The 24255-nt window shown below is 47.2% G+C and overlaps 1 protein-coding gene across 5 annotated transcripts in view; it reads left to right on the top strand.

The window, feature by feature from the left end:
• Positions 1-24255, top strand: part of SLC39A14 (solute carrier family 39 member 14) — a 47448-nt gene that overhangs the window by 6199 nt on the left and 16994 nt on the right. The window contains exon 2 of one of the 5 annotated variants that reach the window (XM_036075162.2): positions 7366-7557. The exons of the other annotated variants lie outside the window; for them this stretch is intronic. Coding sequence (XP_035931055.1) covers positions 7503-7557 — 55 coding nt within the window. The 5' untranslated portion in view covers positions 7366-7502. The remainder of the gene's footprint in view (positions 1-7365; positions 7558-24255) is intronic. 5 annotated transcript variants of the gene reach the window in all.

Raw genomic sequence — 24255 nt, 5'->3', positions numbered from 1 at the left:
CCAAACCTTTTTCTTTCTGCACCTGCATTTCAGTTACTGTTTAATGAAATTATAACCACAAAAACAAATAGAACTAGTATAAAGAGGTCTGGGCATAGGCACAGCAGACTTGCTAAATGTGACCTCTGCTGGTGACAGCAGAGAGGTGATTTGCTGGAGGATGTACTGAGGTGGGGACCAAGCCAGTGGAGCTCAGCTGAGAGCTTCTGCCCCGTGAAGACAGGCAAACCTGGTCTCTGGGCTGAAGATGCATTGAGGACATGTGGAAGGTTACGCACTATCTTGTGGGTTCGCTTAGCGGCAGTTGAGTGAAGCAGGTGAGATACTTAAGCAGGCTGGAAGAAGGTGAAGTGCTTAGGGCAGGAGTGGTCTGGGAAGGCTTCCTGGAGGTGGAATTAAGCCAAACTTTGAAAGCTATGAAGAAAGGAAAGCGGGAAGAGGAGTCCTGGTGAGGAAGCACAAGGATGGATGATCCTTGGGCAGGGATGATCAGCATAGGCTAGAGGCTGATAGCTGATAGAGGGAAGGGCAGGTGACAGGCATGCCTGGAAATTTAGGTTGGACCCAGAGGTTTTGAAGGGCTCTGGGGCCTAAGGTACTGATACTCTGAGAACCCTTAGCTGTTTCCATGTCAAAGACTTAACTGTTCTGTTTCAGCAGCCCTCTGTCTTGGGGTCCAGCTTGCTCTTGTCTAGAACAACTCTGTGGCCCCAAATCTAGATCCTTTGCACCAGTCCGCTTAAACTGCCACCTCCACCTGCCCCCTCTTAACCTTCAGAGGCAGGGAACACCTTTCTATCCCATCTTAACACTGCCCTCTCTACCTTAAAAGCCTTTTCCAGGAACTTCGTGATTAATTCTATTCCACAGCATCCCCAAGCAACTGTTTGGTATTTTTGAAAATTTTATTTATTTATTTTTAATTTTTTTATTTTAAAGATTTTATTTACTCATTTGAGGGAGAGACACACAGAGACAGCACAAGCAGGGGGAGGGGCAGAGGGAGAGGGAGAAGCAGACTCCCCAGCTGAGCAGGGAGCCTGATGCGGGGCTTGATCCCAGGACCCCCCAGGACCCGGAGATCACGACCCAAGCCGAAGGCAGCCGCTCAACTGACTGAGCAGCCCAGGTGCCCCTGAAGAGTTTATTTTTTTCTGATTATCAAAAGTATTGCATACTGGGCGTCTGGGTGGCTCAGATGGTTAAGCGTCTGCCTTTGGCTCAGGTCATGATCCCAGGGTCCTGGGATCGAGCCCCACATCAGGCTCCTGGCTCAGTGGGGAGCCTGTTTCTCCCTCTCCCTCTGCTTCTCTCCCTGCTCATGCTCTCTCTCTCTGTGTCTCAAATGAATAAATAAAATCTTTAAAAAAAAAAAAAGTAATGCATACTTACTGTAAAGAAGAGAATAACGAAGTATTGGAGAAAAAGACTGTAATCCTGTGGCCCTGTTCACAAATTGCCTATTTCCTCGTAATTATTTTTCATGATACGATTGGGTATTTATTCCCCCTTACGCTGGCATCAAAATTTCTCCTGAAGCATTTTTTTTTTTAAGATTTTATTTATTTGACAGAGAGAGACACAGTGAGAGAGGGAACACAAGCAAGGGGAGTGGGAGAGGGAGAAGCAGGCTTCCCGCTGAGCAGGGAGCCCGATGCGGGGCTCGATCCCAGGACCCTGGGATCATGACCTGAGCTGACGGCAGACGCTTAATGACTGAGCCACCCAGGCGCCCCTCTCCTGAAGCATTTAGTCTGCCTTATGGCTCTATAATAACTTAGGCAGCCATTTCCTTTTAAACTTTTCATTTTGAACTAATTTTAGACTTAAGGAAAAGTTGCAAAAAAATATAGCAGAGTTCCATCATATCCCTCACCCTGTAGCACAATTATCAAAAACAGGAAATCAACATTGGCAAATATTATTAACTAAACTGCAGGCCTTCTTGAAATTTGACCAGTATTTTCGCTAATGCCGTTTTTCTGTTCCAGGATCCCACGTTGCAGGGATCTCTAGTTTCTAACAGTTTCTCTGTCTTTCCTTCTTACAATGGGGTTGTGCATTTTGGGCGAAAATATCAAAAAAATCATGTTGCATCCTTTTCAGAGCATCCTATCAAGGCATTCATGATGTCAATATGTCTTATTACTGGTGGTGTTTTCTTGGATCATTTGGTCCAACTGGTGTCTGCTAGACTTCCACAGTGGAAAAATTACTCTTTCTCCCATGATGAATCCTTTTATGCCTCAAATCCCTTTTGCCAGGAAGAGCCTGTCTCTTTCAAGGGCTCACCTGATTAGTTCTAGTCACATAAGGTAATTTCTCTATCTTAAGGTCAACGAATTTGGTCAGCTAACACCAGCAAAATCCCTTTTGCCAGATAATGTAACATAGTAACAGGAGTGATATCTCATATTTACGGGTCCTGCCCACACACAAGGTCATGGGGTTCATCTTAGAATTCTGCCAGCTATAGCAAGAGAACCCCAAATAAAAATGATCAGGCCTTAATTCCAGCACCAAAGTATTAGTTTCCCATGGCTGCCTTAGCAAATTTATCACAAACTGCGTACCTTGAAACAATAGCAATGTATCCTCTCATAGTTCTGGAGGCTGAATTTCGAAATCAAGGTGTCAGCAGTCCGACACTCCCTCCAAAGGCTCAGGGGAGAATCCTTCCTTGCCTCTAACAGCTTCTGTTGGCTCCAGGTGTTCCTTGGCTCACTCCAATCTCTGCCTCCATCTTCAAATATCCTTCTCTGTGTCCCTCTGTCCAAATCTCCCTCTCCTTTATCTTGTAAAGATACCAGTCATTAGATTTATGGCCCACCGTAAATGCAGGATGATTTCATCTCAAGATCCTTAACAAATTATATCTGCAAAGACCCTATTTCCAAATAAAGTCACATTCTGAAGTTTTGGGTAGACATGGATTTGGGGGATATTTTTCAACCCACTACACTCAGGATGGGGGAAATGTCCTGTAGAGACTGTCATTCACAGAGCTGCAAAAGAAAAGGGAGGCTTCTTTTTAGACCGAAGACAGAAAGCAGGCTTTGCTCTTGAGGCAAGGGCCCAACCTCAGCCTGCCTGCTCCCCTCATGTTGACACAGATCTGAGAACCAAGTAGAAATTAGAAAACTTGCCTCAGAGGTCCTTCATGCTTGGGATCCAGACACTTTACAGTACCAACAACTTGCAAGTGCATGGAGCTCTCACTGAGCACTAGTTTCCCTGTAGGGTGGGCAAGGCAGACATGGTGGGACCCATTTGGTAGGGGGAGGGGTGATCTGACTTCAGAGAGTTTAGATAAATCACAGAATGTTAATAGCTAGTCTTGTCCAGCCCAGCAGTCCTGAAATGTCAGACCAGTACCCCAGACTAGAGTCAGGTTGATCTCTCAGAACTAGATGTACAGGTATGTGGATCTCCTCCAAGAAGCTCTGATCCAGGAGAACTGAGGTGAGGCCCTGCTCACTGGAGTGGCCAGGTTAGGAACCATGCACAAATGTAGTCCAGCCCAGGGCAGATGAGGACTGCAGTTCATCTCCAGATTCTTGTGGGGTTTTTTTTGTTTGTTTTTTGTTTTTTAAGATTTTATTTATTTGACACAGTGAGAGAGGGAACACAAGCAGGGGGAGTGGGAGAGGGAGAAGCAGGCTTCCTGCTGAGCAGGGAGCCTGATGTGGGGCTCCATCCCAGGACCCTGGGATCATGACCTGAGCCAACGGCAGACGCCTAATGACTGAGCCACCCAGGCACCCCCCACCTCCAGATTCTTTTTTTTTTTTTTTTTAAAGATTTTATTTACTTATTTGACAGAGAGAGAGAGGGGGCACAAGCAGGGGAGTGGCAGGCAGAGGCAGAGGGAGAAGCAGGCTCCCTGCAGAGCAGGGAGAGCCCGATGTGGGACTCGATCCCAGGACCCCGGGATCATGACCCGAGCCGAAGGCAGTCGCTTAACCAGCTGAGCCACCCAGGCGCCCCCCACTTCCAGATTCTTAAGTGAAGATCTTTAAAAGGGGGAGGGAAAAGCCTTCCCACTCGGTCATCATTAAGCCTTTCCCATTTCCTAACTGGAGTCTACAGTTAACTTCTTAAAGTAATACATGCTCATTTTAGAAAATGCAGATGAATAAAAGGATAACAGAAGTAACCATTAAACCCATCATCAAGAGATAACAATTATGAATTTTTAGTCTTTTTCTGTGAATGTATACAACTTAAGGAAAGATGGTCTGCTGTGCCTTCAGTTTTATAGGCTCTTTTTTTTTCCACTTACCATATCACGAACATCTTTCCGTGTTAATCTTCCCCCGAATAATATTTATTGAACAGTTACGGTGTGTTGGCACTGTATTTATATTTAGTATCTCATTTACCTGCTCTTTAGGAGGGACCATTAGTAGGCTTTGTTTTCTATATAAGGAAAATAAGTCTCCTTGGCCCAAGCCTTGAAGCTAGTAAATGCAGATTGAGGATTCACACTGGTCTTTCTCACCCAGAGCCAAAGCTCCTAATCTCTGTGCTCAAACTATACATATTTTGTTATATGGATTACCTTACTCTAACAGTTACCTTCTATTGTGCAGTTATTTATTTATTTTAAGGATTTTTATATTTATATGAGAGAGAGTGAGGACATGTGAACGTGAGTGGAGGGAGGGAGAGAGAATCTTGAGCAGACTCCGTGCTGAGCATGGAGTCCAAAGCGGGGTTCAGTCCCATGACCCTGAGATCATGACCTGAGCTGAAACCAAGAATCAGATGCTCAACTGACTGAACCACTCAGGCGCCCCTAAGATTTTACTTTTAAACCATTTTTATACCCAACGTGGGGCTCAGACTTAAGACCCTGAGATCAAGAGTTGCTTGCTCTTCCCACTGAGCCAGCCAGGCACCCCTATGGTGCATTTAGATGGCTTACAACTTTTTACTGTTATGAGTACTACAAGAATGCATGCTCTGAGGGTAAGGATTTTTGTTTTTGTTTATTGCTCTATTTCTTATGCCCAGAACAGTCAGCACTCGATAGATAGAAATCAACGTGATTTCCATAGGATGAATTCCCCAAGGGAAGTATTGGGACTTGACAGGAGACCTTAAAAAGTTTTTTCTGAAAGAATAAATATATAAGAATTGCCAAAAACAATTTAAAGAAGAAAGTAGTGAAGTTAGACTCGCTTTACCGGGGGGGAAAAATGGTGACATTGGCACAGGATAGGTGAATGGAACAAAATAGAAACATCCAAAACCATACCTAAATATATGTAGGAATTTAGCAAATAATGATACTATTTCTGACTAGTTGCGGTCTGATTTTGATCAAGTATTTTTAGCCTCAGTATCCTTATCTGTAAAAGGAAGATGATACAATTTTATGGTGCTTTTGTTTTATTTTAATGTTTCCAAAATAGAGAGTTGTCTCATTGATGTGTGCATTTCATGCACTGTCTTTCCCTACTCCAAAAAGGTATCATTGAAACTTTTTTTTTTTAAAGATTTTATTTATTTATTTGACAGGGAGATAGTGAGAGCAGGAACACAAGCAGGGGGAGTGGGAGAGGGAGAAGCAGGCTTCCCGCGGAGCAGGGAGCCTGATGCGGGGCTCGATCCCAGGACTCTGGGATCATGACCTAAGCCGAAGGCAGATGCTTAACAACTGAGCCACCCAGGTGCCCTCATTGAAACTTTTACAATTATAGGGAAGTCCTGTAGACTCTATCGAAATGAAGGTTGTTTTTGTTTTGTTTTTTTGTTTTTGAGAGGGAGTGAGCGGGGTGAAGAGCAGAGGGAGAAGCAGACTCCCCGCTGAGCAGGGAGCCTGATGTGGGACTCAATCCCAGGACCCCAGGATCATGACTTGAGCTGAAGGCAGATGCTTAACCGACTGGACCACCCCAGGCGCCCCTCGAAATGAAGGTTGTTGAGAAAATTAAACAAGGATGAAAAGAAATTGCTTAACTGTGGTGCCTAGCAGACAACAATAAATCTGAGCAATTCTTACTGTAAAATTGAGGAAGAAAGGATCGTGGATGAGTTACAGGGATGTTTAGGGCAAATGCCAGAGTCCAACCAATGCTGGTTTGGCAAATAACACGTAAAGCATCTGGCAGTTAGCTGTGTGAGGCCCATGCTCCTGCTCGGTGATGCCCGTAGGGTCCCAGGCTGTCCCTGTATCTTTCTGCTGTGCCCTCCTCTGTAGGTAGGACTTTGTTGTAGTTGTTACTCGCCAGCCTATACCTCTGAGCCGGAAGGAGAAGAAACCCACGGCACCCACATTTTGTTAGCTGGAGTAGCCACCTGTGCAAAGGATATATTTGACTTTACCTCCGTTTCTTATCTTTTATAGACTCTACACTTGAAGTTTATAAAGAAAATAGACTTTATTAAACAATATTGGGATAATTGAGTATTTCTTTAAAAGTTAGATTCTCTTTCTTACACTGTACCAAATCAAATTCTAGATGAGAGGGCGCCTGGGTGGCTCAGTCGGTTAAGCGTCTGCCTTCGGCTCAGGTCATGATCCCAGGGTCCTGGGATCGAGCCCCAAGTCAGGCTCTTTGCTTGGCAGGGAGCCTGTTTCTCCCTCTGCCTCTGCCGCTCCTCCTGCTTGTGCTCTCTCTCTCTCTCTCTGTCAAATAAACAGATAAAATCTTAAAAAAAAAAAATTCTAGATGAGAGATTTAAAATTTTTAAGTGCAAGAAAATAAAGATATATATTTCTATAATTTCTGGGTGGGGAAGGATTTTCCAAGCATGCTACTTAAAGCAGTAACCTTAAAGGAAGTGTGTGATATATTTACTTTGCCTCTATTTAAAAAATTTGTCAGTAATACCAATTAACAAAATTAAGAGACAAATGATTAATTAGGAAGGTATTTGTAACATGTGACAAGAGGTTAATTTTTTTAAAATTTAATTAATTAATTTATTTGACAGAGAGACAGCGAGAGCAGGAACAGAAGCAGGGGGAGTGAGAGAGGGAGAAGCAGGCTCCCCTCTGAGCAGGGAGCCCGATATGGGGCTCGATCCCAGCACCCTGGGATCATGACCCGAGCCAAAGGCAGACGCTTAACGACTGAGCCACCCGGCACCCGAAGAGGTTAATATTTTTACCATACAATGAACTCCTACATACACCAATAAGAACAAAGATGAATGAATAATCTCAGCAAAAATGGGCAAAGGAGAGTAACAGTGTGTGAAAGAAGAAATATAAATGTTAGTAAACACGAAAATATGTTTAGCCACACTGCTAATATGAGAAATGCAAATTAAAAGAATTGAAAGAATGATTTTTAACCTATTTGACAAAGATGGAATACTATTTTATTTTAAAGATTTTATTTATTTATTTGACAGAGAGACACAGCGAGAGAGGGAACACAAGGAGGGGGAGGGGGAGAGGGAGAAGCAGGCTTCCCGTTGAGCAGGGAGCCCGATGCGGGGCTGGATCCCAGGACCCTGAGATCATGACCTGAGCCGAAGGCAGACGCTTAATGACTGAGCCACCCAGGCGCCCCAGATGGAATACTATTTTAATAGTCAACATTGGTGAGAATCTTATGAAACGGGCCTTTTTTTCTTTTTAAGAGAATGCACGTGTGAGTGGGAAGGGGCAGAGAGGGAGAATCTCAAGCAGGCTCCACACCCAGCTTGGAACCAACACAGGGCTCATTCCATCTCACAACCCTGAGATCGTGACCTGAGCTGAAATCAAGAGTTGGATATGCAACCAACTGAGCCACCCAGGCTCCCTGAAGCAGGCATTCTTACACGCAGATAGTTGGAGTATTAAATTAGTTAAACCTTCAGAAGGATGATTTAGCAGATGGTGGAGTAAGTTTTTTTTTTTTTTTTAAAGATTTTATTTGAGAGAGCACAAGTGGGGTAGAGGTGGGGAGTGGCAGAGGAAGAGGGAGAAACAGCCTCCCCACGGAGCAGGGAGCCGGATGCAGGGCTTGATTTCAGGACACTGGGATCATGAAGGCAGATGCTTAACCAACTGAGCCACCCAGGTGCCCCAGTTTTGTTTGTTTGTTTTGAAGATTTATTATTTATTTTAGAGAGGGGGCTGCAGAGGGAGAAAGAATCTCAAGCAGACTCCCCACTGAGCTCGGAGCTCAACCACGTGGGGCTTGATCTCATAACCCTGAGATCATGACCTGAGCCTGAGCTGAGATAAGTCAGGCCTTTAACCGACTGAGCCACCCAGGCGCCCCTAGAGTAAGTTCTTTTTTTTTTTTTTTTTTTTTTTAAAGATTTTATTTATTTGACAGAGAGAAAGACAGCGAGAGAGGGAACACAAGCAGGGGGAGTGGGAGAGGGAGAAGCAGGCTTCCTGCTGAGCGGGGAGCCCGATGCGGGGCTCGATCCCAGGACCCTGGGTTCATGACCTGAGCCGAAGGCAGACGTTTAAGGACTGAGCCACCCAGGCGCCCCTAGAGTAAGTTCTTAATAACTGTTTGTTGACCGCTGCTGTGGGGACAGGACTGGCCCCCAGGCAACTTGCTCCTGGATCTCACTGATCCTTTCCTTCTGCAGAGACCTCCTTGACCCTTTAGGGCCTCTCCCGCGTGCCTTGCTGCCAGGTGGAAGTTGAAGGAGGAGGCAGCCCACTCCCCTAAAAGGCCTTTCCCACCACCACCTCCCTGGCCCCAGGATTTCTGAGCTGCCCTCCCAAAGGGAGGGTGAGGAGGGAAGTCCAACAGCTGTTTTTTTCCTCACTTTTTTACTGGAAGCCTAAAAGGTTGATTTGTGGGGAAAAGGGGTGGGGTATGTATGTGTCCTGCTAGTCAAGAAAGCCCTGTAAATCACGGGCAGCAAGCTGACTGTTGAGTACTCTCATCCTTTCCTGGAAACCAGAGGGCTCCCAGCCAGCCCCACAGACTCTCATTTTCTTAGAGCGCAGAGTACGTGAGGTTTGGGGCAAGGTGGAGCCATGTTGGCCTGGGGAAGGTGGCCCTGTTTTTCCTCCAGGAGATGAGCCAGAGGTGTAAGGCCCTGAAATCCCTTACTGCCTCTTTCTTTCTCTCCCCCTGCCCACGGATGGCATGTCCTGTGCTCAGCCATCCCAGGCCCAGGTGACATTGATTGGCATGTGTGTATTTCAGTGCTGACCATTTTTCTCTGTTGTTGGAGATGTTCCATTTGAGAGGCCAGGCAGATTCTCAGGATACCAGGTCCCTGGTTAGTTTCCAGGGGCTGCAAGCCACGACTGTTCTCATCACCTTTCCCAGAAAGGTGCAAAAAGTACAAAGTCACCCACTCCCCCAGACTTGGGCCACTAGCCAAAATGGCCTCTGGAGCAACCTGACCAGCCGTAGGAACAGAGATTATGTCCCAGTTCCTGCTCCTCCCTCCTCAGCCACCCCCCACATCCAGCAGATACTGTGTGGGGATGCCTCCCACGGCAGAGGCCTTGACCATGGGCAAACGGAGGTGTGTGCACAGCTCTGCTGGCCAGATTATGCCTGTGACCTTGACTATTCTCACACCACTCCCTCTTGGCAGCCGCTCACAAAGCCCCTCCCCCTGCATTTCAGGATGTGTGCAGTTGGCACTTTGAGAGGTTATATGCAACTGGGATGAGACTCAGAGTTTCCATGAGCAGCTGAGAAATTCTAGAAACAGCCTGTACTTGTGGGGTTTGCTTTCCTTTTCTTCCTCTGCCATGGGGAAAAGTTCACATGTTATTTTCGGCAGGATTATCAGATGGTTGCCCATCCTCGGGACATTTGTCTTTGGGGTTGCAGGGAAGGGAGGCTGCCTCCTTGCGTCTGCTTCTCTCCCACCACCTTGCTCTTGGATCCCCTGCTGCAGCTTAGGTTTCTCTTTGGTTTCTCTGCCTGATGTTTTATATTCCAGCTCCAGACAACCTTCTGGCTCCCTGGGGGTCTTTTCAGCTCTATTTAAGCTACAGAAGAAGGGGTCAGGTCCCTAAGGTTGCTAACAGTTCAACTGTGGATAGAGACTCAAGAACAACACAATTCTAAACTGTCTGGCACTGTGAAAATGGGCAGTGGAAAATTAACACTTTCATTCAGCAGGTATTCTTTGGTGGCTGACTTGGTGCCAGCCACTCATTTCTTCAGGTTCTGTGAGGGTCATAGACCTTAAGTCTCCACTACTGTGGAGTTTACATCGTGGTACTAAGAGACAAAATAAATATGTAATCAAAACAAGAGAAAGAAGACTATTTTATTTGTTTTGTTAAAGATTTTATTTAGTTATTTGAGAGAGCATGAGCAGAGGGGAGGAACAGAGGGAGAGGGAGAAGCAGACTCCCTGCTGAGCAGGGAGCCTGACCACATGGGGCTTGATCTCACAACCCTGAGATCATGACCTGAGCCAAAGGCAGATGCTTAACCCACTGAGCCACCCAGGCGCCCCAAGAAGACTATTTTAGATAGTGACATACAGTAAGAAGAAAATAAAACAGCGTGTTGGGATTCTGAATGACTGGAAGTGAGCTTTTTTTTTTTCCCCTTATGAACCACATGGGCATCCACCTTTGTAGAGGTGACATTTGAACTGAGACCTATGAAGATCTAAGGGAAAAGCGCTCTACACAGAGGTAACAGTAAGTGCAAAGACCCTGAGGTCAGAATGCACATGATATGTTAAAGGGACAGAAACAAGGCCAGAGTGGCTGGATCCTAGTGAGTGAGAAGGCTAAAAAATGTCAGTGTGGTTGGCAAGGGCCAGATGACATAGTGAGTTTTAGGCCAGGGAAGGGAGTCTAGGTTTTATTCCACTTGTACTGGAAAGCCATCAGAGGGTTTAAAGCAAAGAACGTGCTGTGATCAGATTTGTACTTTAAAAGGATGACTTCTTTCACTGAGCTGTGCATTTCAGATTTGGGCACTTTACGTGCATGTATGTTATACTTTAAAAATAGAGAAAGGACTGACAGTATGGGGGTAGGTGCCCAGTGGAATCTGGAAGGCTGGTTAAGAGGTTTCATTTCATTTCACCATCTCCACTCACATTCCCTATGCCCCATCAGCTTTACGAGGAAAACCGGAATGGGCTCTTGTCCTGGGGAGTTTATGGTATGGTGTCTTCAGATTCAGACAGTCCTTCCCAACCTTCCTGGAGAAGAGGTCTTGAAGAATGAGAGGCATTCACAAGGCAGTTTTTTTTTTTTTTTTAAAGATTTTATTTATTTGCGAGAGAGAGAATGAGAGACAGAGCATGAGAGGGAGGAGGGTCAGAGGGAGAAGCAGACTCCCCGCCGAGCAGGGAGCCCGATGCGGGACTCGATCCCGGGACTCCAGGATCATGACCTGAGCCGAAGGCAGTCGCTTAACCAACTGAGCCACCCAGGCGCCCGACAAGGCAGTTTTTAGTAACATCTTGTACACTCAGTGTTAATGTCAATATGGTTGATTCACTTTTGTATACTATTCAGTTGTGAGAATTGGTTCGTTTATTCGTCCACTCCTGCTGATGGGTTTTGGGGTTGCCTCCAAGGTTTGTGTTACCGTGAGTAGTGCTTTCCTAGAATTACTCTTTCTTCTCTCTCTGTTTGGAGTGGAAAGTCACCCAAACTACAGCACGTCTGAGTTGCAAGCTAAAATCAGAAACCCTTACCAGGGGGTAATCCAGTTGCCCCTCAGGCTTGGGGTTTGGGTTGGGGTTCGCTGGAGAGGGGGTAAGCCTTTAAGCCTGGTCAGAATGTTGATCCCTTCTTAATAGGCAAGGAGTTTATAGGAGGTAGGGAAGTGGAAATACTTGCATGAGTAGTTGTGTTAGGGAAGTCACTTCTGCACCCGATGGTCCAGACTGCTGCGCACCCACAGCCTTGAGGGTGTTTTAACCTGGGGAAGGGGAGCTTTTTGCAGTTCTTCTGTCAGCCCTGGTCTGTATCTGAGTGTAATAGGAGCCAGAAACCTGATTGCCTTTGCTCTGGAATCCATCTGTGTGCTCTTGATAGCCTCTAGAACTCTGGCAGAGAAGGGACAATTGGGAGGGCAAAGGGTCGGGTCCTCATGCTCTCCCTTTGCCCCTTTACAGAGGGGGCTTTGGAAAGACACTCGTCTGCTCCTGCCCTTGACCCCAGGGCTGAAAGTGGGGCATCTTCAGTGAAGTCTACCCCAGCCGTTCTGTAATCTGTAGAAAAGGTGGGGGAATATCTGAGTACGTATGCATTTGTATTTACGTATTCATGCAGCAAGTACTTATCTAGGTTCTACCAACCTAGGACTGTTATGAAGCAACCTGGGAAGGTAGTCTAAAGTGCTAGAACCGGCCTGGCCTTCTAGGACAGGATACAGTTGAGACAGGAGTGGTGGGAGCCCAAGGAAGATGAGGGTGCTTCCCCGCTGTGGGACCTGTGCTAGGGAGGATTTGGGGTGGGTCAGAGATGGGGCTTTGCCTGCAGGTCATCTTTTTTTTTTTGTTTTTCCTTCACATCCAGGACCTTCGTACCTTGTGGAGAGAGTGCTTGAAACACATGCAGACTTTCTGACAGGCATTTCTAACATGTTAATCAGACTTCTAGCCTGTGGGTTGCAGAGACAGGAGGTGCAGGGATGAGGTGGGGTGTGGGCGGAGCATTCTGGGTAGAAACCAGGGTCCAGGCCAGAGAGTAAAGGCAGGTGATGGTGAAAGCGATAGGGTCTGGTTGCAGGGACTCTTAACTACGGGCGGAGGGACTGAGCTTGCTGTTGGGTGGAAGAGAGTGCTGGAAGGTATTTTGAGAGAGTGAGAGAGAGAGCACATGAGAGGGGGGAAGGTCAGAGGGAGAAGCAGACTCCCTGCCGAGCAGGGAGCCCGATGCGGGACTCGATCCCGGGACTCCAGGATCATGACCTGAGCCGAAGGCAGTCGCTTAACCAACTGAGCCACCCAGGCGCCCGAGGAAGGTATTTTATCAGGAGGTAGGATGGCATGGTGCAAGGGAGGGAAGGGAGTGTGTAAGAAGATACAGCATGAAGCTATGGGCGACACTGGTTTCTCTTCAGGAATGGTAGGAAAGGGGTGCTCTGGTCACGAGGTGAGGCCCACAGTGAGGAAGCAGGATGTGGGAAAGCCTTTTGCCTCAATAATCAGATGGTGACTGCCAGTAACCTTGGCTTGGGTCAGTGATGAGCCATGTGGGCAGTTTGGACAGTGGGAGGGAAAATGGAGGAATTATGATTCAGGAGTGTAGTTAGTGTCCCTCCCTTTCCTGCCACTTTCCCCAATTTGGAAATATGGGCTTTTTATTTCTTTCCCCAATAACCGTCTGTCTCATGAGAATAGGGCTCATTTATGACTCTCCTGAGAATGCATTACTGTGAAGGCCACTGAGAAATCTAAGGCCCCAGATGGAGCCTGTGCCTTTCTACTGGGGCCTCCAGTCACATGCAGGAGCAGTTGCTGGGCAAGAAGGGGTTGCCCTCTTTGGTGAAGAAATCTGGAAATCTAACAAAAGCTTTAGATTTTCCACGGAGAGCAGTGGTCCTCAGACTTTAGGATGCATTGAGGTCACCTGAAGGGTTTCTTTAAACAGATTGCTGGGCCCCACCCCAGAGTTTCTGATTCATTGGGTTTGGGTGCTGCTGCGAATTTGCACTTCCAAGTTCCCAGGTGACCCGATGATGCTGCTGGTGCAGGGACCACACTTTGAGAACCACTTTTCTAGAAAAATTATCACACAGTTCGGCATCTCAGCTGTAGAGATTGGCACGGCCAGAGTCTCTGAGGAGGAGTCAGGGACTTGAGCTGGCTTAAGGCTGGGAGCAACACTGTGGGCAGAATTCGCCACCCTGACTAGAAGTCTCTTATGCTATCTTCTTCCCAAAATGGGTAAGAATTATCCTCTGAGCCTCAGGCTCCCTCTCGGAGGTGAGGTGGCCCTTCCCAGACACTGAGCCTTTATAAGCCTCTGAGCTACAGCCAGCAGAAGCATACTTGGTTTCCCTGGTGCAGTGGACCTCTCTCTACTAGAAGCCAGACCCTCCTGTGACAGCAGGACAGCTGAGCAGACTTGTTTCAGCCTGATTTAGGAAATGATGGTGGGAGGTAGGCTGGTCTTTTTGAACTCACTCTGATACTTTTGGTGATGAGGACAATGATGTGGCTTGTTCCTCCCTGTTAGCTGCTAGAGAAGACCCTATTCAGTTTTTTAATGGGAAACTATGCGGCCAGCAGCTTCAGGGGCAGGGGAAGCACCCCAGGCTGGGTTGAAGCAAGGAGAAAGAAGCCTTGCTTTTGCGAACAAACTGAGTGCTGTGTTCTCCCACCCAGACAAGAGAGAGCCTCCTGGTCTCCCAGTTTCAGTGCTTGACCACCTCAGTTCCGTTCTCCGGACTGTAGCCAGATTGGTATGCTAAAACCACACATTGAGGGGCGCCTGGGTGGCTTAGTCGTTGGGCATCTGCCTTCGGCTCAGGTCATGATGCCAGGGTCCTGGGATCGAGCCCCACATCGGGCTCCCTGCTCTGCGGGAAGCCTGCTTCTCCCTCTCCCACTCCCCCTGCTTGTGCTCCCTCTCTCGCTGTGTCTCTCTCTGTCAAATAAATAAATAAATAAATCTTTAAAAAAAAAATAAATAAAACCACAAATTGGATCACATCGTTACTGAAAATGAGGTCCACCCACCTTAATGTGGCCTACTGGACTACTGCCTTGGCCCCACTGGACCTGGAAGTTCTCATATGCACCATCTTTGCAGCTACATTCTAGAACATTCCACCCCACCCCCACTCCCTTGACCTTTACCTGGCCCACTTTTACATGCCCTTCATGTCTCTGCTAAAATAATGTTCTCTTTGGAGGCCTCCTCTGACGCTAGATTTGATTGCCCCACTGTGTTCCCCATAGCTTTCTGTACTCCCCCTTGTCATGATCTATGGCGGGTGGCACAGACTTAGTCACCAGGCATCCATGCCAAGGCCACCCTGTGGTTTACTCCTGTTTTCCCCGTGTGTTTATTCACAGTGCTTCCTTTAACTATCAAGCACACTACTTTGGATAATTATGGTCCAGCCTACTAAAAGAGAATCAAAAACTTGCCAGGCATCCTTGAACTAAAATTCCCACTGTGACTTGGATTTGCTGGTGAGCGGCACGCGATCCAGTCTTAAATGGATGGGTAACCTCTTCCTCAAGATGGAGCCTAGGACATCCGTTTGGCTGGTGTAGATCATGGCAGGGGCGACATCATTCTGGAGCAGCAGCTTCTTGATGCCATGCTACCTGAGCTGCATCTCTGCACTGTGATTCTGGGGAGGAGCTCCTCAGTCTGCAGCGTGCTGTAGGGTTCTTCAGCTCTTCCCATGTTTCGCCAAGCCATTAAATTGCCTAACTGAACCCTGAACAACACGATGACCCTTGTGATTATTGTTCTTGTCGGTTGTTGAATTGTTTGCTTTCCCTGCTCTGTGAGGACAGCTACTAGGTATCCTCAGTACCTCGCGTTAGTCCTGGTATGAAGTCAGTGTGCAATGAATATTTGTTGAATAAATGAACTCCTGGGCTCAGTTTTTAAAAGTCTGGTAGGTGTAGCTAGCTAGCTTTTAGTTCAATGACTATAAATGAAATTGAACAAATGGGGATGGGTTAGTCTAGAGAGAAAGAAAATAATAAGTGGTGTTGGCCGCCGACCTCAGATAATGTGTGAAGGCCCCAGGTTGGGGGGGGGCAGAATGTCTCTGGAAGGGGGGCGCTGAGCTCCCTGTTCCTCATCAAGCTGTGGGGGCAAAGCAGGCAAACATCATTTAGAAGGGACGTTAGACTTCACATCTTCCAGCAGAAATTTGCTGCTTCTCCTTCCTTGTGTGCCCAGCATGGGTCCGGGCACTGTGTTCTGGGGCGAGGTAAAGGAACAAAAATCTGTTGGGAGGGATCCCTGGGAGACCAGATAATGAGGAGTCCAAAGTAATTGGAGAAGAGTGCCCAGAGTGGTCCAAGAAGGCTTCCTGGAAGAAGAGATCATTGAGCTGCTTTCTTTTTCTTAAGATTTTATTTATTTATTTGAGAGAAAGCAGCGGGAGAGGGACAAGCCGACTCTGCGCTGAACGGGGAGCCCGACACAGGGCTTGATCCCAGGACCCTGAGATCATGACCTGAGCCGAAGTCAGATGCTTAACCGACTGAGCCACCCAGGTGCCCCCATTGAGCTGCCTTCTGAGAATAGGCAGGAGTCAGCTCCAGGTGAATGGATTGGCCTGAGAGCTTTGGGGATGGAACAGAAGGAACAGACCTAAAGTGCACACGGCTATGACCCTTAAGCTTTTATCAGGGTGCCCTTGTGAGGTTGGACGTTTCGTAGCTTCATTGTGCTGGGGGCACATGGTAAGTTAGTGATAGGCCCCAAATTTGAACCCAGATCTCCCCAAATTGTCCTGCTGTCTGATGATTTAGCTGCTAGATCATACATTTTTCTTATTTATTGGACCTTGAATAACAAGTCCGGGAGTTTTGCTTCAAGCAGGTGACGTAAGTGGTGGATGTGAGCACTATGTTTCCTAAGCCACATGTCGGGCCCCGTGGTCTGACAAACAGGAGTGGACTTAAGGGACAACAGGTCAAAATTTTGCAATGGAGTGTCTGGGAAGTGGTGATGGATGAATGATGAGAACAGCAGTGACTCTTGCCCTGGCCTCTGGTGGGGAAGCCCCGACTGGCTGCTACTCACCAGGCCGCCTGACTCACTCAGTTAGTTTTGGAAGACTCCTCTGCTTTGTCAAGTCCAGGCTCCGCCTGAATGTTGAAGCCTGGCAAATGTACTCCTTCTCTCCCCTGGTCCAGCCGCTGGGCCTGGCTGTCATTTCCCTCACTCAGGGCTCAGCAGGTGGCTAAGTCAAGCTGCCAGCTCCCCCTCCCCAACTGTCTGTGCTGGGCCCTGACACCAGGCTCTGCCTTTCTCAATCTCCCTCCCATAGGCACTCACACACACAGTGGGGGCTCAGTAAATATTACTCAATGAGCAGCAGGCTGCTGGTTCTAATTTTGTTCCCTGCTTCTGAGTCCCCACTGATTTTTTTTTTTTTTTAATTTAAGTTTTCTCATCCTGCCCCTCCCAGCGATGGGGTTTTCTGGGGAAAGTAAATGGCCACCACCTCTAGGTAACACCACCCTTCTCCTTCCCCCACCCCCCAGCAGAACTCCTGCACTGTTTGCAGAAATCTCCCACCCTGGGTGGCCTTTGGTTGAGCCAAAGCTTGAGGCTAAGGTTCTGGGAGTGGGAGCTGGGAAGAGAGAAGACATCCTTTTAGGGTGTGTAAGAGAGCAAAAGCCCAGAGGGGACAGAAGAATGGGCCCATTGAGACCTGGGCCTCTTGGGTGAGGGGGAAGTCTGGCTTTTAAGCTGCAGTGTTTGCACTGGAGGGGGTTTCAGCTTGCCCCAGAGGAGAGTGGTTTCTTGGACTCGGTTCATTTGGTGGGTGGAGAGGGCCGCAGACTGGGTGGTAGTTCTCAAAATTCTTTGGAACTCCAGAAAGCCAGTAGGCGGTATTTACCTGAGGACCAGGCTGTGAGGCCACTGGTTTTCTCACTGGGTCTGTTAGTACTTAACAGATGACTGTATCATTATTAGTTTGAGCATGAATACTGGAATTATGCTAATTTATAGAACACTGGGCAGTTCTTGTAGTCCAGATGTACTGATCATTGCTTTTACAGGCTGTAGGTTTTGTGCCATACTTAGAGAGTTCTCCCTAACTCCTTGACTATAAAAATAACCACCCATGTTTTCGTGTATTACCCTACGCCCACCTCCCATTGGGACACATCAATGAGTTGAAGTAAAAAAAAACAAACAAACAAATACTCCAAATCCCACCACTCAAATAGTCCTCATGACTATTAGGTGAATACTATTCTGGATAATCTTCCAGCTTACTCATAGATAAATGCATATGGAGAAATAAATAATCTTACACAGAAGTATTTAAAATTTCCCTGAATGTAACCAAAGAAAAGAAACTAGTAAAATTAAAGGAATTATTAAGCTTTAAAGAAATGTATTTTTCGCCGAGAGATTATTTCGTAAAAGAGGTTTCAAAAAATCCTTGTGAGTCATATCTGTAATTACCTACCCATTTTAGGTAGTATTTACTGACTCTGCTATGAGAGATGACATTAGCATTTTCACATTTTTGTCTCATCTTTTGATTGCACTAATTGTTAGTAGTAAATTGTCCATTTTTATAACACTTAGATTCTGTCCTATAACCAAAATCCCCAAGGTTTTTTTATTATTTCTTTTTCGAAGGGTTATAATGTTTACCATCAATTCTTTTACCATGGTTTCTGCATTCCTGAGACCTTTATTTTTATTTCTTTATTAATTAGCTGCATTTCGTTCTCCTGTTTTTTCACTCTAGGAAGGAGACTGTAGCCTCTCTTTCATGCTTGAGAATTTCCGCCTGTTGTCCTTAAAAGATTTGTGTGACATCTCAGCTGGAAACAGTATCTCCGGTTCTTTTCTCTCTCTCTCTCTCCCTCAGTGATGTAAACACTGTTGCATTTTCTTCTGATACTGAATTTACTCTGGGGAAGATGAGGGCAGCCTGAATTTTCTACCACTTAAGAGAAGTTTTAATATGTTTCACAATTTTTGTAATAAAATATTTGGGGGGAAAAAGTTCCTTTGCGATGCCTGAAAACGTCTTTCAAGTTCAGCATTCAGTCTTTAGGTTCTTTTGCTCCTATGGTTTCGGGGAAATCTCGTGTCCTTTATCTTTGAACATACCTCATAGTCCAGTCTTGAGTTCTGTAGTTTAGCAACACCAGTTATCCTATGTTTGGTACCTTTGTCTCATTACATTTTTTTTTTTAAGTTTATTTTTTTTAGTAATCTCTACACCCAACCTGGGGCTTGAACTCATGACCCTGAGACCAAGAGTTGCAAGCTGCACCCACTGAGCTAGCCAGGCGTCCCTCATTACGTGTTTTATTTTTTTTTAAGATTTTCATTTATTTATTTTGAGAGCGAGAGCGAGAGAGCACAAGCAGGGGAAGAGGCAGAGGGAGAGGGAGAAGCAGGCTCCCCACTGAACAGGGAGCCCGATGTGGGGCTGTGCGCTCGATCCCAGGACCCTGAAATCACAACCTGAGCCGAAGGCAGATGCTTAACCTACTGAGCCACCCAGGCGCCCTCCTCATTACATGTTTTAATGTGTCTTTTCTGTCTACATTCACTGTGGTTATCTCAGACCCTCCTTTGTCAGTATTTCTATTTTAAATTACTGGCAGAAATTTGTTCTCTGTTCATTATAATTTATTTATTGGCTCTTTAGTGATGTTGTTTTGTTCTTTTTTTAGGAAGCCTGCATCCCCTTTGATCTCATTTTGTTTTGTAATTTCATCTTTGAGCTCTGGTTTTATTGCATTAATGTTCTAATTACAGTATTCTGCAGTTAGGTGAAGCGGTTGGGAAGAATTGCTTCTCTGGAGTTATGTTTTACTTTGGGTCGACATCTTTGTCTTTTGCTGGCTTTGCCTGCTCTTCTCATCCCGTTCACGCCAGTGCTGTTGGGCGCTGTCGGCTCTAAAATAAGACCTGTTTTCTGTAGCCTGCACCAGTGTGCGAGTGGGGCTCAGGTGGGGGAGATGGATCTGTCCCAGATTCTGGGTTTGGGAGCAGCCCTGTGGCGGGGCTCAGCCCACAGATCTGGGAGGTGTGTTCCACTTCTGTTGGAGGGGGAGGAATACTCACTGGAAGTGGATCATTTCCCCAATTCAGTCTGTGGCCTTGGAGCCCCGATTTCCCTCAAAGGAGAGTCACTCATTGTTCTTGTTCCAGTGTCACCTGTTTTCCCAGCAGCTTTTCCCACTACTCCTTAATTGAAGAGGAAAAAGAATTGGCGGCTGTAGGCCTCTGCATTTTGGGGGGAGGTCAGTGAGAATTCTGGCTCCGCTCTCCTGGCTCTGGCTGTGAGGGCTGGGCCTGGCCTAGGAGATGAGCCCTGAGTGGTGCCTCCTGCATTTCTTCACCTGCCTCTGGTGTTGAAGTTACTGTATTACAGTATGCCCCTCTCCTTGTTTGCTTGCGGGTGGTGCCTTTTTTTTGGCTAATGTTTTACTCAAATGTTAATGATTTAAGGGAAGGGAAATTGTGAATACCATTTCAGTTCTCCATCTAAACTCAGAAGTCTTTATTTTCATATAATGTTTCAACATACTTTATCTTTCTTAATACTCAGAAAAGTCTGCATGTTTCTTTTCCTCTTTCGGACACTAAGGAAACAGACGTAATGAGATCAGTGCGTTGCGTGCAGTCGCTGCAAATTGGCCTTCTCACTCCGGGTCCAGTAGTCCTGCTGCTGCCAAAGCCAGCAGTTCCCCTGGTACTTGGGCCCAGGGTTCTGGATTCCTCAAGACCTCCTCCCCCTCCCCTCCCAAGTTTCAGGGTTTTGTAATGGAGGCCAGGAATGTTGCCCCCTTGACTCCCCTGGAGCCGGCTGCATTTGTTTACCCCTCAGTAGTTAACCCTTAATGGGGAGTGTCCCCTCGGGAGACAGTCCTATTGGGCTGACTGGGTCCCAGTGTTAGAATGCAGTGGGGATGGAGACTAGAGTGAGACAAGTCTGTTGGAAGGTGTTCTACAGAAGTGAACTCTTGACTAGCAAAGAACCCCCAGAGGGGTGGGGAATTGCCTTCTGGTTAGTTGGGGCAGTGGTGCTCACAGCCCTGGAGCCCTGGCTGTCCTGAGGTCACAGGTACCTCAGAGAGCCCCTGCTGTCTGTCCCCAAGAGGAACATTAGAGAACCAGACACCTCTTTTGCCATCCTTTGGATTTTAGGTGGGAAAGCAGACAGTTGAGAGGAAAGCTTAGGGTGATTCACTGAGGCCCACCGATGGTGGGGCCAAGAGTTCTGGGAGCCATCATGTCTGATCACTGTGGCCTCCCCTTCCCCCACCCCCCACCCACACCCCCTCTTCCACCCCTCCAGCCCCCACGGTCATTCTTGCTCCCTTGCTTTGGTAGGGACAATCAACCTTTTCTCAATTTTAGGTAAAGAGAAGGGATGGCTTTGTAAAACTCAGTTGAGACTGCCCTTGCCCTGATGGCTACCCTTCAACCTGCAGCTGACTAACGCCTCGGCTTGAGTTCTAGCTTTATATATAATTCATTGTGTTCCCACATAACCCATCCTTTGAGGGGGCACAGAATAGGCCCAAGTAGGTGTGCTTACAGACATCTTTCACCCATTTCCTGTGGCTTACCAGTGGCCTCGGAAATAGTTGTCCCTGGAGCATTCAGTTGGCCCTGTTTCACTCCTCAGCTCAGACGGATCTGAGCGAGCACGGTGGGCCACCTGACCAGCTGGTGGCCAGGGAAGGGAGTAGGTGTTTGGAGGCCCCTGGGGGCCTGAGGTCCAGCCTCTGGATCGAGTAAGAAGAGTTAGTTGCTCCTTGGTCACCCTGGAGAGAAGTCTGTGTTCGCTCCTCTCTGACGGGCGGTGGGCCCAGAAAACCGACAGCGTGGTACATACAACAGTGAAACTATGTCCCCGGCACAGAAGTGCCACTTTGAGGATGAGATACTTCTGAACCAAGAGAAGGGATGGCATGCAGGTGAGATTCTGATTTTCTGATTTAGGAGGCCCCAAGATGGTAAGGAGACCTGAAGTTTCACAGAGGGTCTGAAAGCAAGCATCTCTCGCTAACTTTCTCTTGGGTTTTTTACTTCCCCCCCTAGGAGGGTTGGGTCTGGCGCCTTGGACGCAGACCTAAAGGCACTAAAATAATTGACTTCTTTGAACCCAGGCCAAGTGAACAAAGGAGTGGAGAGACTCCAGCTTCTCTTGAGTGGGAGAGCCTGGTCCTCTGAGCCAGGAGCACATTCGAACCTTTGTCTCTTTCCAGCTTGTTTTCATGTCCTGCCCTGTGTGCTTCTCTTACTGCTTCTGGAAGGTGTCCTTGAGGGCAGCTGGCTTGGCTCCCTGGAAGGACTGGAGGGGCCCACTGAGGGCCCCGCCCACTTCCACAGCCTTAATAGATGGGGCTTCATCCTGTAGCCGGGCCCACACCGTGAGGACCCCTGCTCAGCTTCACCGTCCAGCTGTATAAGAGCTCTATGTGTTCTCTTCCTCTCTCCTTTCTTTCCTCCAGAGAAGCTCTTGGAAACTTTTTTTTTCCTAAGAATAACTGGTAGCTAAAGAAAAAAGAAAGCTTCCCTTTTGTGTCTGCCAAAAGGCCAGGGTCATTTGGATTTGAAGTGTCTTAGCAGCTCTAAGATCCCTGGACCAGGACTTCTTCCTGCCCTGCAGTTGTTTTTAGGCGCTCTGGGGGGGTGGGTCATGTCCTGAGTGTTAGATCAGGCAGCAGGTTCTGCTCCATGAATCTACTCAAGCACTTGAGGCTGGACCAGCCACACTGAGGGGCCAAGGGGCCACGGGGTTGGCGAAGAACAGATGGTTTGTAAATGCTGACTTTGACATGAATGCCCATCAGGTAATGCCGCTAAAGTTCTGTGGGGTATCTCACACTTGGGGTAATTTTGTGTTTGTTCTGAATGTTTTGAGGTTGCTGCAGATAAATTTGAGAAATAAAGCTGAAGTGGGAACCATTGTTTGTTTTATTAAGAAGGCATCCTGTAACACAGGCTGGCCTCTAAGGTGTACCTGGGGGGGTGGAGGGCCCTGCACAGGTCTTCAGTGCATGTTATGCCTGGATTTGGGGTGCTTGTTGCGGCTGATAGAAATTGGGAAGAGCTGGGGCGCTTAGCTGGCTCAGGCGGTAGCACGTGAGACTCTTGATCTCAGGTTGTACGGTTGAGCCCCGTGTTGGGTGTAGAGATTACTTTAAAAAAGTCTTAAAAAAAATTGGAAAGACTGCCTAGAGACCTGCAGGGTTTTCCAGACCTCCTTGGGGAGCCAACGTGTGTATTTTATGCCTCCATACAGTAGGGAAGTGGTTCAGAGTGCGTGGACTTTCCTTTCATTCAGACCTGGCTTCAGTTCACGAAAAATTTAATTTCTAGCTTCACTACTCGACTTGTTGGCTATGGATCATGTTTCCTAATCTCTGAAAATTTCCTGATCTTTTAGGTGAGGATAAGCATCCCAAGTTCTCTTCAAGGAATCTGTGACTGTCAGGAGCCTCTCAGGGTTGACCAGCTGCTGTCCTCATCCTCTGCCCTCCTTTGCTAAATCCACACAGCCCCCCTGCCCTTCGCTCTGACAGCACGACACATGCCTCAGACAGATGACAGGGTGGTCGGGTAGAGGACTGTTTGCTTTGTACAATAGATTTGAGCCATTTGGGCCTAAGATCCCACCTGCTCCCTGTATTCACTTCTGGTTCTCAGTGTAAATTTGAGAGTTGTTAGTCTCAAGGGAACACTTTACAAACCGCCTTTGTGCTGATGGCTAATCCACCCTGTTTGACTCAAAGTACATTCCGCTGAAGACTTGAGATTTTTCTGTCCCCAGATTCTGTGCATGCCCCATGTGTGGAAACTAAAGCCTGGAATGTCTGCTGGTATATTTGTGGTGGGGGACTTGTGTCGTGTGTGTGCTATAGGCCTGGAGCAAAGTTTCACAGGGGTATTCCTGATAGTTGCAGTAGCAGCTCAATATCTGCACTGGGAGGGAATCAAAGTGGAGGAACCCTGCTGATATAATCATATTATAATATTTCATGAGTGCTTTCTATAGGTCAGGCACTTCCTGACTTGCCGTAGCTCATGTCATTAAATTTGCACAGTAATCCAGTGAGGTGTATACCCATTTTATAGATGAGAAAACTGAGGTAGAGAGCCCAAGTAACTTGCCCAAGGTCACTCCTATCTGGCCAGCAGTGATTCAGAAATTCAAGCCAGGTCTTTCTGACACTGAAGGCCAGGGTAAGCTGCATCACAATTTTTTTTTTTTTTTTTTAGGATTTTATTTTTTTAAGTAATCTCCACCCAACATGGGGCTCTAGCTCACAACCCCAAGATCCAGAGTCATAGGCTCCACCGACTGAGTCAGCTGGGTGCCCCTGTATCACTACTATGAGTGACTCTAGAATGTTAACTCTGGTTAAATATCTTGCCCAAGACTGCACCACTTGTTTTTTTTTTTTTTTTTTTTTTTAAAGATTTTATTTATTTATTTGAGAGAGAGAGAATGAGAGACAGAGAGCATGAGAGGGAGGAGGGTCAGAGGGAGAAGCAGACTCCCTGCCAAGCAGGGAGCCTGATGCGGGACTCGATCCTGGGACTCCAGGATCATGACCTGAGCCGAAGGCAGTCGCTTAACCAACTGAGCCACCCAGGCACCCAAGACTGCACCACTTGTAAGTGGCAGAACCAGAATGCAAACAAGCCTG

The sequence above is a fragment of the Halichoerus grypus genome, chromosome 3, assembly GCF_964656455.1.
Source record: "Halichoerus grypus chromosome 3, mHalGry1.hap1.1, whole genome shotgun sequence".
NCBI classification, from domain to species: Eukaryota; Metazoa; Chordata; class Mammalia; order Carnivora; family Phocidae; genus Halichoerus; species Halichoerus grypus.
The sequence above is the reverse complement of the archived record's forward strand: the minus strand, read 5'-3'. Positions and strand labels throughout refer to the sequence as shown.